This window comes from Perca flavescens, chromosome 19, assembly GCF_004354835.1.
Source record: "Perca flavescens isolate YP-PL-M2 chromosome 19, PFLA_1.0, whole genome shotgun sequence".
Classification (NCBI taxonomy): domain Eukaryota; kingdom Metazoa; phylum Chordata; class Actinopteri; order Perciformes; family Percidae; genus Perca; species Perca flavescens.
The window spans coordinates 23,939,431-23,954,563 of NC_041349.1; the positions used below are offsets into that span (position 1 = coordinate 23,939,431).

At 41.9% G+C, this 15,133-nt stretch overlaps 3 protein-coding genes across 4 annotated transcripts in view; 1 reads left to right on the forward strand and 2 right to left on the reverse strand.

The window, feature by feature from the left end:
* Window positions 1-2,175: 2,175 nt before the first annotated feature.
* LOC114574026 (carbohydrate sulfotransferase 12) lies at window positions 2,176-8,831 on the forward strand. 2 transcript variants are annotated; one of them, XM_028606309.1, is made up of 7 exons: window positions 2,176-2,283; window positions 3,791-3,901; window positions 5,720-5,755; window positions 7,094-7,266; window positions 7,375-7,518; window positions 7,598-7,908; window positions 8,311-8,831. In XM_028606309.1, exons 2-7 carry the CDS (start codon window positions 3,796-3,798, stop codon window positions 8,549-8,551), a joined length of 1,011 nt encoding a protein of 336 aa, XP_028462110.1. In that variant the 5' UTR covers window positions 2,176-2,283; window positions 3,791-3,795; the 3' UTR covers window positions 8,552-8,831. The 2 variants fall into 2 exon arrangements, with proteins under 2 accessions (XP_028462110.1, XP_028462111.1); XM_028606310.1 differs by having other exon boundaries at window positions 7,420-7,518.
* Window positions 8,832-9,570: 739 nt separating this feature from the next.
* Window positions 9,571-13,611, reverse strand: LOC114545416 (uncharacterized). Its single transcript, XM_028563688.1, has 6 exons — window positions 13,509-13,611; window positions 13,039-13,091; window positions 12,704-12,894; window positions 11,674-12,382; window positions 10,959-11,198; window positions 9,571-9,626 (listed from the first exon to the last, which is right to left on the reverse strand). Exons 2-6 carry the CDS (start codon window positions 13,073-13,075, stop codon window positions 9,571-9,573), a joined length of 1,233 nt encoding a protein of 410 aa, XP_028419489.1. The 5' UTR covers window positions 13,076-13,091; window positions 13,509-13,611.
* The window catches only part of LOC114545853 (semaphorin-4F-like), a 52,224-nt gene continuing 50,661 nt past the window's right edge, over window positions 13,571-15,133 (reverse strand). Inside the window, exons 8-12 of the mRNA XM_028564409.1 lie at window positions 14,878-15,059; window positions 14,529-14,670; window positions 14,196-14,410; window positions 13,813-13,922; window positions 13,571-13,660 (exon numbers count right to left, since the gene is read on the reverse strand). Of these exons, the coding sequence (XP_028420210.1) occupies window positions 13,611-13,660; window positions 13,813-13,922; window positions 14,196-14,410; window positions 14,529-14,670; window positions 14,878-15,059 (699 nt within the window). The 3' untranslated portion in view covers window positions 13,571-13,610. The remainder of the gene's footprint in view (window positions 13,661-13,812; window positions 13,923-14,195; window positions 14,411-14,528; window positions 14,671-14,877; window positions 15,060-15,133) is intronic.

A 15,133-nucleotide genomic window follows, 5' to 3' on the forward strand; every position in this document is an offset into this window, starting at 1 on the left:
TCTCTGTGCGTGCTGTAACGCTGCCTGACGGTTCCAGCATTAGCTTAGCCTAGCACCGATCCTGCAGGAAACTGGTTCCAACTAGCCTACTGCTCCCAATTGTGACAAAATAACGCCAACATGTTCCTATTTACATGTTGTGATTTATAGAGTCACAGCATGTACAAAAAACAACGTAACATGAGACACAGCCATCTTCTAACAGTAAACAAACCGGGAACTATATTCTCAGACAGGCTTGCTGCGAGCATATCACTCCGCCCAAGTACTATATTCTTCCGCCTGAGAATATAATTCCCGGTTTGTTTACAGTTGAAAAGGCGGCTGTGTCTCATGTTACGTTTTTTTTGCGCCAGACTCTATAAATCACAACATGTAAATAGGAACATGTTGGCGTTATTTTGTCACTTATTCGGAGCAGTAGGATTGCTGGAACCATTCACCTGCCTGTTCTGTGCTGGCCTGATGCCGCTGGAGCCGTCAGACAGCATTAGAGCACGCACGGAGATGAGAAGGGTATGTATCGACTTGTCTAACTCTGGGGGTTACGGTGAATAAGCTAAATTCCCAATAAGTCGGCGTGTTCCTTTAAGTCTATTTTGATGCTCATGCTTTTGTACTTTTATTTCAGTTTTAAATGCTACATGCAGTACACATTCTTGTGGTATGAGCACTTTTCTGTGAGATACCTGAAGAGCCTGCTCCTCCAGCCTCCACCCGCTCTGCTTTTTATTGCACGTTTACCCTGGAGGGTCTTTGCATTTGTCTTTGTGGTTAATGATGGTGGGACTTTACATAATCCTGTATTTACAGCAGTAGAATGCAGTACATTGTATTGGGGAATTGTTTTGAGGTATCCCTGGAGTCCATGTTGATCCTCCTCTGCCTGCACAGTAACTTTTGACTTTTTAGGGGAAGACAGAAATATGATCATCTTAAAAATAGGACGCATTGTACAAATGCTGCTTTCAGTTATGTACTTTAAGTACATTTCAGTGATACTGTAACACTTTTTATTGAAATATATTGCACAACACCATGTACATTTAAAGGAACACACCTTATTGGGAATTTAGCTTATTCACCGTAACCCCCAGAGTTAGACAAGTCGTTAGAAGATAGCTGTGTCTCATGTTACGTTGTTTTTTGTACATGCTGTGCCTCTATAAATCACAACATGTAAATAGGAACATGTTGGCATCATTTTGTCACTTTTGTCACAATTGGGAACAGTAGGCTAGTTGGAACCAGTTACCTGCAGGATCTGTGCTGGGCTAAGCTAATGCTGGAGCCGTCAGGCAGCGTTACAGCACACACAGAGATGAGAAGGGTATGTATCGACTTGTCTAACTCTGGGGGTTACGGTGAATAAGCTTTCCAGTTAATGTGGCTGATCAGACCTCTTCCCAGGACTGTGTGGGTGTGAATAGATTGATGATTGACATCTTCCTGAGTCACCTGATAGCTCTGTTGCACCTGTTAAGGTGGGACAAATGAGACCTTCAACCTGAGCAGAGTCTAATCAGCCACACACATAAGTGAGTGTTCAGAGGCTTTAATGAAAACACTCAGGTTTGTAGAACATTTATTGCATGTACGAGACTAATGCCATTCAAGTCAGTAAGGTGTTGTGAGGGCTTTGGTCCGTCTTCATGGGCTGCTATAAGTTCTGCAAATCACCATTTGTCCCTGTGTGTTGTGTTTGAAGCCCCCAAAGATTCAAATATTTTTCAGCACAAACAGAAGGAAAGCCCCAAAGCATCATAAGACCTAATTTACCCATCACTTAGAAATAATTTGTCAAAATACAAAGACTATACCTCAAAAACTCAACTCATGGCCACTGACACTGGCTGTGTTGCTGGCTGCATGGCCCACTTCTCGTCTCTCCTCCCCTTCTCCTCGCGTAGCGTCCAACTGACTTATTATAGGGTGTTCAATTTACACATCTATGGCCGCTTCAGCCAGTACCATTACATTAAAGGTTGAACTACAGTAGGCCTAACCTCGATACAAAGAATTCCACTGAAATTCCTATACTCACAGAAGCTCGCATCACTAAATGTCTGTCTTCTCTGTAAGTAATCCTCAACAATTACTTTAGAAATACATCAAACAACGAAAAGAACCATTCCTTCAAAAAGGAAAACCCTCTACTTGGTTTGGCCCAGTGATGTAAAGTGAGTAACATCACCAATTCCACCTGAACCAGGAAAATCTGAGGGGGACTACCTACCCTGACAGTTGTCCTGCTTTGTGGGCGTGAACAAAGAACAAACATTTGTGAGTATGAACAAAGGAACACATGATTAAACACTGTTCAAACCTGCAACATAACGAAAAAAAAAAGTGAAAGTACCTCATGGTTAGGCCTATGTGCTTGCTATAATTGACTCCTGATCCTTTCTATCAACTTTAACATAACTAGTAGCCTACAGTGCCCGTTGGGCCGATTGCTTGGCCTGTGGTAATGCTGCTTGTAGAATTCTCCAAAACCAAATTGTAGGCTACCCCCCTTCTGTAATGACTTACAGAAAGACCCCAAACCACTTAATATGCAACTCCATGGCGGGTTGACGGGTATTTTGCCGACACTAATTTGCAGTAGGCCACTTAATTAACCGGACCAGGGGTGAGTCTAATGAAAGCTGTCTTCGGCCGGTCTTGCACAGCGCTGTGGAGGATCGAAGCTCTAACGAGGTTATGTTCTGCCCGTGTTTAGAAGTGGTGAATGTAGGCTACAGCTCACAGCAACTTAATACGATATAATGTCTGGTTTGATAGCCTATTTTGTGTTGGCAAATGGCTTTTTATTGAGTTTCCTCTTAGCGAAATAATATACACTGAAAAGCGTTACGTAGAGCCCCTTTTTCTTTTCTTTTTTTCTTTTTTCTCCAACCGTTGCGATGTTCCGGTCAGCTAGCCACTCGTGCTCCAGGAACGTGAAGAAAAGCTTGCTTGTTATATCCATTGTATCCAGCAACCATGTTACGTTAGAAGCAGCAAAATGTGAACCGCAGTCCCAGCCTCTAACACAAACTGGGGATAGTAACTGATGCAATGCTAAATTATAGCAACCTAAACAAGTGTAGAGCATAAGATGGTGTAATGTTTTAAATGAAGATGTTAGGGACAAGTGGTGAGTAAAGAAGTGTTCACACCTAAAATCACGTTCTGTCCTAATGCAAGATCTTATTGATCCTAAATCAATCCTAAAAACATTTGAGTAGAATCTGCAACTTTCTGTCAGGTAAATGTAGTAGTATTTGTGTTTCTATGAAGTAAATCGGTAGTGACAATTAAGTTCCATATTAAGTGCTTTGATGGTGGCCGGGTGTGCTGAGAGGCTTATGCCTTATTCCTCGAATCCGACTTGTGTATTTCCTGCATGTCTTCATCCTCTCCCATTTCCCACCTAGGGAACCTCTGCGCATGCGCACGACCCACAAGCATGGTCTGGTTCCCCGCCCATAAATCTATGCAACCTTGCGGTCGGACATACGGTCGATACTGTGGTTAATGGAGTAATATCTAATAGAGCGCAAATACATTCCCTAATTTACCTACGTGCGTCTGTGGAGGGAAAGTACACTGTGCGTCGGGTGCAAAATAGGGATGATACATGCGTCTGTGTACAAAGGCAATTGCGCTGAGTGCAAGATAGGGCCCTATTAGTAGGAAGTCAATGAGGGATAATGGCATGACTCTAAATCATCTACTTGTCATACCTACTTCAAGTTCTTTACATTTCATGTCCTTTCATTTGTTTCTGGTCCATTGACCGCTTCAGTCGCCATGGCACCATGTACCAGAGAATTCGTGCTGCTCCTCGGATTTTTGGGATTTGCGATTGTCGTCATGATGTTCTTCTTCCAATGGGACGCGCTACCAGAAGTGAGAGGTGTGTGGGTGTGTTCCTGCTGTGTATCCTGTCCCCAGTTAATACTTTGTTTGCACTTGTTTTCCCTGCCTGTAAAATGAATTGGGGTAAGTAAATGGAATGAATGCCTTTGTCATTGCATTTACGTACAATGAGATTGTAGAGGATTAGTAGATGGTGAAGCTGCAACCTCACCAATGATTACTTTGGGCTTTGAGAGAGACAAATGTTTGGCATTTGGCTTCCACCAATGCCTGGATTACTTTAGCTCTAATCATTTCAGACAGTTGCAACGCATTCTTATTCTCATCACAGCAGAGAGCATGGACGTGCACAGACATTTTGGGCGGCAGGGGCTTAAGGGAAAAAAGGCTTAATAGTTAATTTATTTTTTAGAAATTTAAACTGTTAAATATATTAACACAACTCTAACTACCTTACCAATTTATTTCCCTTATGCAATTGTTTGATAGATTTAATAACAAAATTGTGTGTGGCTTAACAAAAATCTTTACACTAAACTGGAAAAGGCTGTTACTGCAATTTTGTCATTTTATAGGAAAAATCACTGCACCAATAATGTTATAGGATATAATACATTAGATGAGATCTAATGTATTATCAAAATAAAGAAGATACTGTTTAATGCAGGACACTTTTTCTTTTTTTTTTTTTTTTTCTTTTCATGTTGTGGTCAATATAGAGATTTTGGTCTATTTTGCTTCCATGTATGGAATGGAAATAAAACTTCCCAAATACACATTTAGATGGCATTTGTTTTAGGCTGCATTTGTAGATTTCTTAAGTTAATCTACACATTACATTTAAGAAATCCTCTAACTCATTAATTGGGGTAGTTCTGTGTTGAGGTTTTTAGTTATTTTGTTTATTCGAATTCGCCTGCAGTGCAGATGAACGCAAATTAGTGCATTTTAAATTGTTACTGCCTAATTTGCATATCAATGTGGCAATTGTGATGACGTTATTAGACCGACTTTTACAGTAGCTGTTCACCTGGAGTGTCTATTAAGTACAGTACATCATCAGAGGGAGAGAGATTCAGCTTTTTGACGCTTAACCATCTATAGCCATAACATGTCATATTACCATAACATCTGTATTTTTATTTTCAGAGATAACGTTGCTTTTTTCTTAAAGCTGCTATAATTAATATTTTCATATTATTATAAATGGATCAAATGACTACATGTAAGTAGAAAGTGCTGTCCATAGTGACGATCCCCTCAGCTTTACGTGGCCTTTTTTAGCGTAGAATAACTGAACGATTCTAATGCTACTGTCTGCTGGATGTGTCACTGATTGCTAGCACGTTAGAAACCACAACTTTACAAGGCAATTATGTGTCAATTAGGGTTGCACAATATTGACAAAATGTGATATTGATTATGAATATTGCGATATCAATATTTTTAAACATGTATGTAAAATTACAAAAACGCATCAAAATGGATTCATGATATTGAGTCGATATATCATGCACCCCTAGTGTCAATCTTGTGTTTACAGCTTGTTGCACTGCCACTAAGTGGCCAAAGAAATCAATGAATGCAGATCTTAAGTATGTAAACTTTAGATTAATAGTAAAAAGTGCAGGTGAATGAGCTCCCTTCTTTGTTTATGTTGTCACAATGCTGACCGATGTTCTGTCTGTTAACGTCCACAGTGTCTTTCTATACCACAGTGACATTGTCAGCATTCATTTCACCCTGAGAGTGCAAAAGCAAATCTTGGCTTGTGTGTCAATCAGTCCAAGCCTATTACCCTCATGTAACATTTCAAGTGTTGAAAGACAACCAACCTGTGTGTCTTCTATGACAGGAAAACAAGTCTCCAGTCAACCCCAAATAACCACTGGTGAGTCAATTGTTTGTTCTTATGTCTTTGTCTTATGATCAAATGTATTAATTAAAGTCCAGTCTCTCTGGGTCAACTTCAAGGTAGTTTCTTGTTGAGCCTATTGTCTTGTCTCTAGGGCTGGACAATATATCGATATTGAGATTGGATCTAGTCTTAGATTTTGGATATCGTGATATGACATAAGTGGTTTTTTTTCTTTTTTTTTCCTGGTTTTAAAGGCTGCATTAGATGTGAAGTGATGTACTTTTCTGAACTTACCAGACTTTTCTAGCTGTTCTATTATTTGCCTTTTCCCCACTTAGACATTATGTCCACATTAGTGACAATTATTTATCTAAAATCTAAGGTTGAATATATTTTGTTAAACCACCAATTATCAACCTTAGAATATCGCCGCAATATTGATATAGAGGTATTTGGTCAAGAATATCTCCATATATTTTCTCCATATCGCCCAGCCCTACTTGTCTCTCTAATCTAATGGCTTATCTCCTGCACTGCATTCTCTCGGTCTTGAATCGATGCTCCTCATCCCTCACTCCTATCTATCATTCTTCCTGTTTCCTTCCCCATCCCTTTCTTCTTAATTTTTAAGACTTGCATGTAATCTTGGAATCAATATCTTCTCAGAAAAAAAACAAGCCCTTCTCTTCCCTGCCTTTATCGGTCATTGACCTCAGCAGAAAACTGTGCTGATTGTATAAAACGTGTCAAATCTTATTGCACTTCGGTTCTGTCAATACACTGTGCTTCCATCAACTTTGTTTCTTTTGATTTGTGGACTAAAGGCTTTTTTCAGGCATTTTTCAAGAGTAATCTGGTCATTAGAGGGCTACATTATGATGCTCTATATCAGCCTGGTACTGCCCGGTAAACTGTAGAACCAATGGATCACTAAGACATTACTCAACACACATAGTTCCAGTGAACAGTTAGATTACTGTGAGTGGTTTGGTTCATGTCCTATTGTAGTCTTAAGAATGAGATGTACAGTACATTCTATTTAATCTGTTTCCATAGACTGTTACTGGGCATCTGTGACTTCACAGACAGATGTACGTTTTGGCACAAGTCACAGAACTTCCCATCCAATGCCTAACCGCACAGACTTGTGACTCTTTTCCCCCCCCTTCCTACCTTTCGTGGTTGGTTAACTTTTTTGGTGTCCACAGCCAGTATGGAGAGAGAGAGAGAGGGGGAGGGGACACAGGAATATATAGGCCATATCCATTAATAATAAAAACATGCATCCAGCAAAAAAGGGCACGTTCTCTAGAGGAAGAAAAAGGGCAGGTGCTCATCCCCTTTTGATGTCTGTGTGCATGTGCCTGGCAGAGAGGATCCCTGAGCAGCAGGAACTGAGAAAGAAGCTGCTAAGAGAAACGTGTGATGGTGACAGAGACGCCTTCACTGAGGGCAAGCACAGTTCAGATGACTTGAGTGTAGAGGAGCTGGATAACCTAATTGTGGATGACAAACACTGCATCATCTACTGTTTCATTCCCAAGGTAATGTAGCTAAAACGCACAACTATGTAGACGTGCATCTTTCACAACTGTTGGAGAATGTCACTTATGTACACTGCTGCTGTAGACTCTTAGTCTTGTTATCTACAGGTGGCATGTACCAACTGGAAGACTGTAATGTTTGTCCTGAACCAGAGCAAGCCATATCCTGACCCCAAGTCCATAAATGTTGACTTGGTCCATGACATCGACAAGCTCATTTACCTGAACGCTTTCCCAAAAGAAGAGATTGAGGTCAGTCACAAAGACGTCAGAGGTGTTCTTTAAGTTACAAACCGAAAGTAGATGATAACATTTTTGTTGTTGACTACAGGCAAAGCTGAAAAACTACACCAAGTTCATGTTTGTCCGGGACCCATTCACCCGACTCATCTCCGCCTACCGAGACAAGTTCCTGCAGTGGCACGATGAGTACTACTATCGAAACTTTTCCCGGGAAATTCTGCGCCTGTACACCAACCTGACTAATCCACCACAGACGGTGAAAGAGGCGTCTGTAACGGAGTTGCACCCCTCATTTTACAACTTCATTCAGTACTTGCTGGACCCGCGGACAGAGGAGAAGCAGCCCTTTGACCTTCACTGGAAGCAGATGTACCGCCAGTGCCACCCCTGCCTCATCCAGTAAGGTGTCTTTATTTTATTTTTTTTTTTTCCCCCCCTCTAATCTAGCTATTTTAATGTCAGACCTTTACAGAATTTGTTCCCTGAATTGAAAACTAATTTAGCTTAGCTTTGGTGTTCTTTTAATCTTGTGGCATTTTAAACGTACTTGGTGACCAAGACACCAAAAAGTCATCATTGTTGCAGCTGACTTTTAGTCCCTAGAATGGGTCAAGCTCCAAAAACACTGGACTTCCCATAATGCAATGTTTCACAGGCGGGCTGGTACTTCTCATGAGTAAAATAATCTTGCCGTGTAAAATTGTTGGAATGCTTCTCAACGTCCCACACTTTACCATGACTTGAATGTTACTACAAAATAATTTCAGCTGTAGTTTGACATTGGGTTGTTTTACCTCTCAGGTATGATTTCCTTGGCCATCAGGAGACTCTTCAACAGGACGCCAAACAGCTGCTGAAGATGTTAAAGCTGGAGAACGACATCAAGTTCCCTCCTTCCTATGAAAACATGACTTCCCCTACTTCTGTGTCGGAGTGGTTCGGCACAGTGCCTCTAGAGGACAGGAGGAAGCTGTACCAGCTCTATGAGAAGGACTTCAGACTTTTTGGCTACAGAAGGCCTGGAGAATTGCTTGATGGTTGAGATGAAGTTATGATTTTTATTTCACTCTTTGCTGTGGGCATAGAAAACCACTATTTATTCTGAGCAAAGAACAATCACTTATACAAGGGAAATATTCAACCAACTTATTTTCTCAAATGTATAAATTCTAAGCCCTGTCTGCATCTCTAGCTTTCTACCTCCCAAAATGTTGCGTCTCTTAATGTGTAGTGAGATGTTTTGTTTTCTTAACTCATTAACCCCCAGTGTTAGAGTGAACTTCACTTGTTGGCTACTCCAATAAATGAGAAACTGACTTGAATTCTTGCTGGATTATTTTCCACACTGCCAACAGTCAAACTTTCAATTTGAGTTAGTAAATGTTGAAATCGGCAAGAGGTCTAGCTTTTATTTACAGGAAGAATTCATGTAGAAAATTGTACTAAAGATTTTTACCTGACATGTATGGATGAAATGGCTACTCTTTTCTTGTCTTCCTTTTTTTTTTTTCTTTCAAATTATGGGATGGGCTAAAGAAATTATTCCCATCCCACTGGACCAATTCTCAAAAGTCAATATTTAGTTTTAAGGACAAGAGGATTCCGATCAACGGTGAGCGATAGGAGCATATACATCCACTTTCTAATACGTCAGTGAGAGGTCAAATGAGTACTTCACCGTCAGGAAATATTTGCTGTAAAGTGCACTGCTTTCTCAGTCAATAAAAGACCCTCTTCCAAGTTGCACTCCAAAAGAAGAATCGCAGGCCACCGGTCAATGCCTGACAATCAAACCTCAACAAGTGGAAGTGCTGTTACGTTATATACTATAAAGGCAGTGACTCTCTGGGAGTTCACTCAGTATCCGTAACTTCAGTATCCATTTTCTCATTGGATTTTTCGTTTGTCAAATCAAAGTATACAGTAATTAAGATTTTTGTATGTATGTATATCTATCTATCTATCTATCTATCAAAATTATTTGTTCCTAGATTTTCTATTTGTGTAATGTTGGATAGAAATTAGAACTTCTTTGTCTTGGGCTGCCAGAATTGGTGGGCTCTAAGCGACTGCGTCTGATTGGCTGGCCGGGCTGCGTTCCTCATCTGTCGTCACACCTGCATTTAAGGATTACACACAGCTGCCGCAAGTCCCACTGCTGTGTCATTGCTTTCCCCCTGTAAATGCACATTTATCAGAGGAGCCGAGTCATGGGTGGCAAAAAACATTCCAAACTTAAAAGCTGTCTGCCTAACCCTGTGGTTTCACCTGAGAAAATTCAGATGAATGTAACATCAAGTGACTTACAGAGGCTGTAGCAACTGTCTTCAGTTACAGCCTCATTAAAAGAAGTATTAAGGACAAAGGATGGGTCACCTTTGCAACTACGTGTAACTGCAATACGTTGGTTCCTGGCTGATAAACACATTTTTATACTTGCATATTTACACAGAGGAGTGCTGAAGGGATGTTGAGATCAGGGATGATCTGCAAGGAGCAGGCTTGCTACAGAAGACGGGAGGGAAAAAAAGGGATTTTAGTTTAACATCTCAGTTCATATATCACAAAACTGCTGGAGCATCTACACAGAGCGGTCTGTGTTAATACTTATCAGGTCAATTTTCTTTCTTTAATTTAGACAAACTGCAAAAAACATTTCAGCCTGTTCCACTTTTTTTTAGGACAGGATGATATAATTGACCCCTGGGAATCAGAAACAGTCTGTGACTTATGACGTGACAGCCAGCAGCTTGTTAGCTTAGCATAAAAGATGCTTCAAACATGTCAATTGACGGAAGAGCCAGGCTAGTCGTTTCCACCAGTTTCTAGTCTTTAAGCTAAGCACAGCTAAGCAGCTGTTGGCTGTAGCTTCATGCAGGTTGGTATTAATCTGGTCATCGAATTCTTAGCAACAAGTGCAGCCCATTTCCCAAAATGTCAAACTTTAAAGATCAAACTTTAAAGATTAAACTATTCCTGTGGCAGCTGTCAAAGATGAAAACTATAAGTGCATGTGGGTAAAATTGATTCTTAAGGTATAATCGTATTTCACATCTTTACAAAAGTGTGCACGCACTCTCGGCCACAGACACGTTCAAATTGCAGAATTTACTTACAGGTTTGGTCCATTTCTGGGAAGCATGAGAAGCAGTCGCCTCTATTTGTTTCTTGTATCTTTCTCACATGCCGATTTTCTCCCGACAGTATGGAAACAGTGATGCCAGGTTAACGGCAACTTTTTTTTTAGGCTTTATTACAAAAACATGACAAAAACAATACATTGTTTCAGTTCCACACTCACAAAACGAGGTGATGGTGGCTTTGTGTCTGGCAAGGTCCACTCCGTTAGGCTGAAATGCATTTCACATCCTTTTGGAAATCATTTGCCCTGTGTCTCATTAACTGTGAAGGTGAAAAGTGACACATCTGGGCAGCTGTCAGTTACTTACATCGGCTGTGCATCTTGAGCTTTCCACACTGAAACAAATCTGATAGGTGACCCTGAACCCTATCATCCTCCTTAAGTGTCCAGGGTAAGCAGGACACGGTCACTAAAGACCATCTGAGGGGCTCTTCATGGTTCTTTAGTTTCAGACGGTGAGCAGACAGACGTTTCTGTTTGAAGCTCAGAACCGGTGCAGTCCGACTGGTTAGTCTATGGCTCAGCAGTCCTTTGGACCTGTGCAGGTCTGGGATTTGAGTGGTGTGTCAGAGAGAGGAATAGAAATAGAGGAAGCGAGAGGTGCTGAGAGAGTCCAAGCTTTTGCAGTGCCATCAGGAGAAGAGAATGAGAGCGCAAACAACAACAACGGAAGTTAAGGAGAAAGACAATATGGCTTTTCACTGTCTCCACATGTAGACATTTCGGTGCTTGGAGCTCATATTTACATTTTATATTCCATCTGACACATTTATTTAGATGTGGCTCTCGTCTTGAATGACTCTTGATAACATGTTTTCTCTTTCACACACTTAGACATAAACTTATCATATATTTCTCATATATCTCTGTAGTCTCTCTGTAGTCTCTCTTCATGCCACAGCTCCCATTCAAAGGCATTTGGCAGTAGCCATTTTGCATTCCCCTTTGTATTATCCAGTTTGCAGGATGCAAAATGGTGCAATCAACATTTATATCACCTTTTCATATTGAACTTTCTTCACATTTAGCCAGCGGCGCTGGTGATTTAAACATGGTAAAGCTGGCCAACTCCTCCTCCAGTCCTTTTATTCCATCCCCTAACCCGTCCCCCAGTCCCTCATCCACCTCGTCCCCCTCCCCCGACTCCCTCTCAACCCCCTCCGACCTCCCCCTCTCCCTCTCCCCCGTCCTTCCATCCAGCAAATCTGCAGCTAATATTTCGGAGGCGAACTTAAGCCCGCTGCTACTTGTGTTGCAGTTGGTATACAGGGCATTCCCATGGCCATTGCTGGGGTTGCTGTGGATCTGGGTGCCGTTGTAGCTGTTGCCATGGTGACCACCATTCCCCTGGTTGCTGAGGAGCGTTGTAGTCGTGTTTGTGTTCGACGTCCCGTTACGTTTTTCTGTCAATCTAAATCCCTCGGACAGCAGACTGGCACTGCTGGGGGACTGTGGCGTGGCTGAGGAGCCCAGCAAGTCCCGCCCCTTCTCTGACGACAGCGAATTATCTGGCAGGTGGTGACCCTGGAGGGCAATGCTGCGCCGGTGGGTCACGAAGTAGAGGAGAAATAAACCAAACATTAAACCCAAGATGAAGAAAAGGATGTAAATGGCCAGGACGTGACGGCCTCCTGCTGTCGCCATGGTTCCTCCAACACTGGGGGCTTCTAGTGTCAGCTGATAGGCTGCTCTGCGGCAGGGGGTGGGGTCTCTGCTACCTTGTCCCGCCTCCTGGAGAAGAGCAACATGACAGAGAACAAGAAGTTGTTTGATCTGTTAGAGTTCTGTTTTTAAATCAAATATGTATCTGACAGTTTATAAAAACAATATTCATTCTATTAATAAAATAAAACAAGGTGGAATATTTGGAGAATAAAGGTCGGGATATTACAGGGAAAATAAACTCAGAATATATTGAATTGTTTTCTTTTTTTAAAGTTGGACTTTTGCAGTAAGTAGTAGGAGTTTCTAAGTGTCTAATTGTGGAAAAAAGTGGAGCAGCGTCAATACGTTTATGCTAAGCTAAGTTTTGCCTCTGTTTTTGCTGTGTACCTGGCATGTGCAGATGTATCTCCCCAGGCTGTCCTCTGTGACAGTCACCTCCAGGTCTGAGTGGTGCTGCCTGGTGTGTCTGTGGGGAGGATGCTCCCAGCTACAGGGCCTGGGAGACAGCTGGACACATGGCAACAGGAGGCGCAGACCCAGAGACACTCGCAGCTCCCTTATGGACGGGCTGCAACGCCCTGCAGGAGACAACAAGCAGGGAGACAGAGCACAGTTGAATAACAGAGAAACAGACATATATATATATATATATATATATAAAACACAGGTTTGAAATCAATGACGAACTTGACATTTGCATGATAAAAATGAGATACACTTACCCTCTATAGTACACTTTTTCAAGGCGTTGTCTACCATATCACCTGGACCAGGCCTGGACACACAAAAATGAGTCACATTTTTACATCAGCGTTTTAGCAGTAAAACTACTTTCCTTGGTGCATACTTTTCTAATTTCTAAATATAGCTTCAAATTGATTAGTCAATCAACAGATAGTTATCAGTTCCAATTTTGATAAGTGATTAATACAGAAACTGCAAATATTTACTTCTTTTTATTTTTCTCTCTTTTTTGCTGATGGCTCGCTAAATAATTTTAAGACCTTAATGTAGAGAATCTTAGTCATTTGTAAAGGGTTGAAACAAATACGGGATAATTAATGAACAAAATATAAAGAAAACCTGTTACTTTCATCTTCTAACCCAGATACTGGGTTAGAAGATGCTCTCTATCTTTGCTTTTCATTTTTGGAAGGTTTCCAGTTCTCTGTGATATTCCTGTAGCACTCACTCTGCAGTTGTTGGCCTGCAGGCCTCCTCCTCTGTGCTCCACACACAGCCCAGTCCTCGGGCTCTGGCACACACCTCACAGCTGGGATACAGAGCGCAGCCTTCAGCCTGGACACGAGCCAGAGACAGAGGGCTGCCCACCAGAGCCCAGCCCTGGAAACACAGGGAACCATTCCAGAGACACTGAGCAATATAACAGATATTTATAAGCACTGCAGATTCATTAATGCATCTGTGTGTGTGTGTGTGTGTGTGTGTGTGTGTGTGTGTGTGTGTGCTTGTGCAGTATGTGTGTGAGCAAATACCTGGTGCAGTAATATATTGTTGACAGGCTCCTGTGAGGGGAACAGAGGAATCTCCTGCAGTAAGGTGGCGTTCTGGTCCACTACTGCCACCCGGTGGAGCTCCCCACGGTCTGCAACACACATTTCACACATGATTTATTTTTGTTTTATTTACAATATTGAATATAGTTTATTTCATATCAAAAGGTATTTACATTAATTGAGGACGGTCATACAATTTTGAGTGATTTTTCTAAAGTATTTAATCTGTCGTGTCAATTATTTTATTTATTTTAAATGAGGATTAATTAGCCAGCCAGTTTGAGTTTATTTTAATTTTTTTTTTTATTGTCTTCCTTTATATTGTCTCCTTTCTTCTTATCCTTGCATTCTTGTCTCCTTACCTGTTCCAAGGTGCAGCACTGCCCCCCCTCCGCTGGTCTCCGCTGCCTGTCTGCGTAACGGCCAACTTGGTGTATCTGATCCCCTCCCGGACCAGCAGCGGCGCTGCAGTAACACTGTTCTCCATCAGAGGGTGGTCCCTCACAAATGTCAACACCTTGTCGGGAAGTGTCAGAGAGGACTTGAACCCCTCATCCTTCAAAGCATTGTTCAAACACTAAAAGATGTGGGGGGGAAAGGAGTCATTGATGTTCATCTAATAATGAAAGGCATTGTATAAAGTAGAGCTGGTAATAGTACATCTGCAGTCGTTATGTGGTTGTACAGTTTGGTACCTGGCCAGGCCTTGGTGTGGGGACAGGTTCTGGGTTGATCCAGTTCTCGCAGGTCTTCTTCAGCTCTTTAAAGGGACCGTCCATCACTTTGCTGATGTCAGACAGACTGAAAACACACACTGCTGACAACTCCTCACGCTCCCTAAGAAGAAGAAAAAGAATGGTTGGTTAACATTAAGCCATGCTACCACTCCTCACCACTCGAGGTTTTTGCCACTGTTGCACTAAATGCTTGCTCTTGGGGGGGGATTATTAGAATTGTTTGGTCTTTGTAAATTAAAGAGTGTGGTCTAGAAATATAACAAAAGCTGTGCTTTGCCCTTCCCCCTTGCTTGCTCCTTTAGCTTACCACTGGGAGGTGAATACTCCATAGAAGTGTGTGCTGCTGGGGTCGCCTGGTGTGTGTTGAGCGGTGAAAACATCAGTTAGGACGTTGTAGCGCTGACCGCTGGGCTTGTCCTCACACACCAGCTGGGCCTTGAGGAAGGTGGTCCAACGCCGCTGCAGAGTCTTCATCCCTCCGACATCGGACTGAACAGCCGGGAGGGGGAGAAAGACACAGCCGACAGTGAATTCATGAGACCATCGATCCGTCAATTGACCAG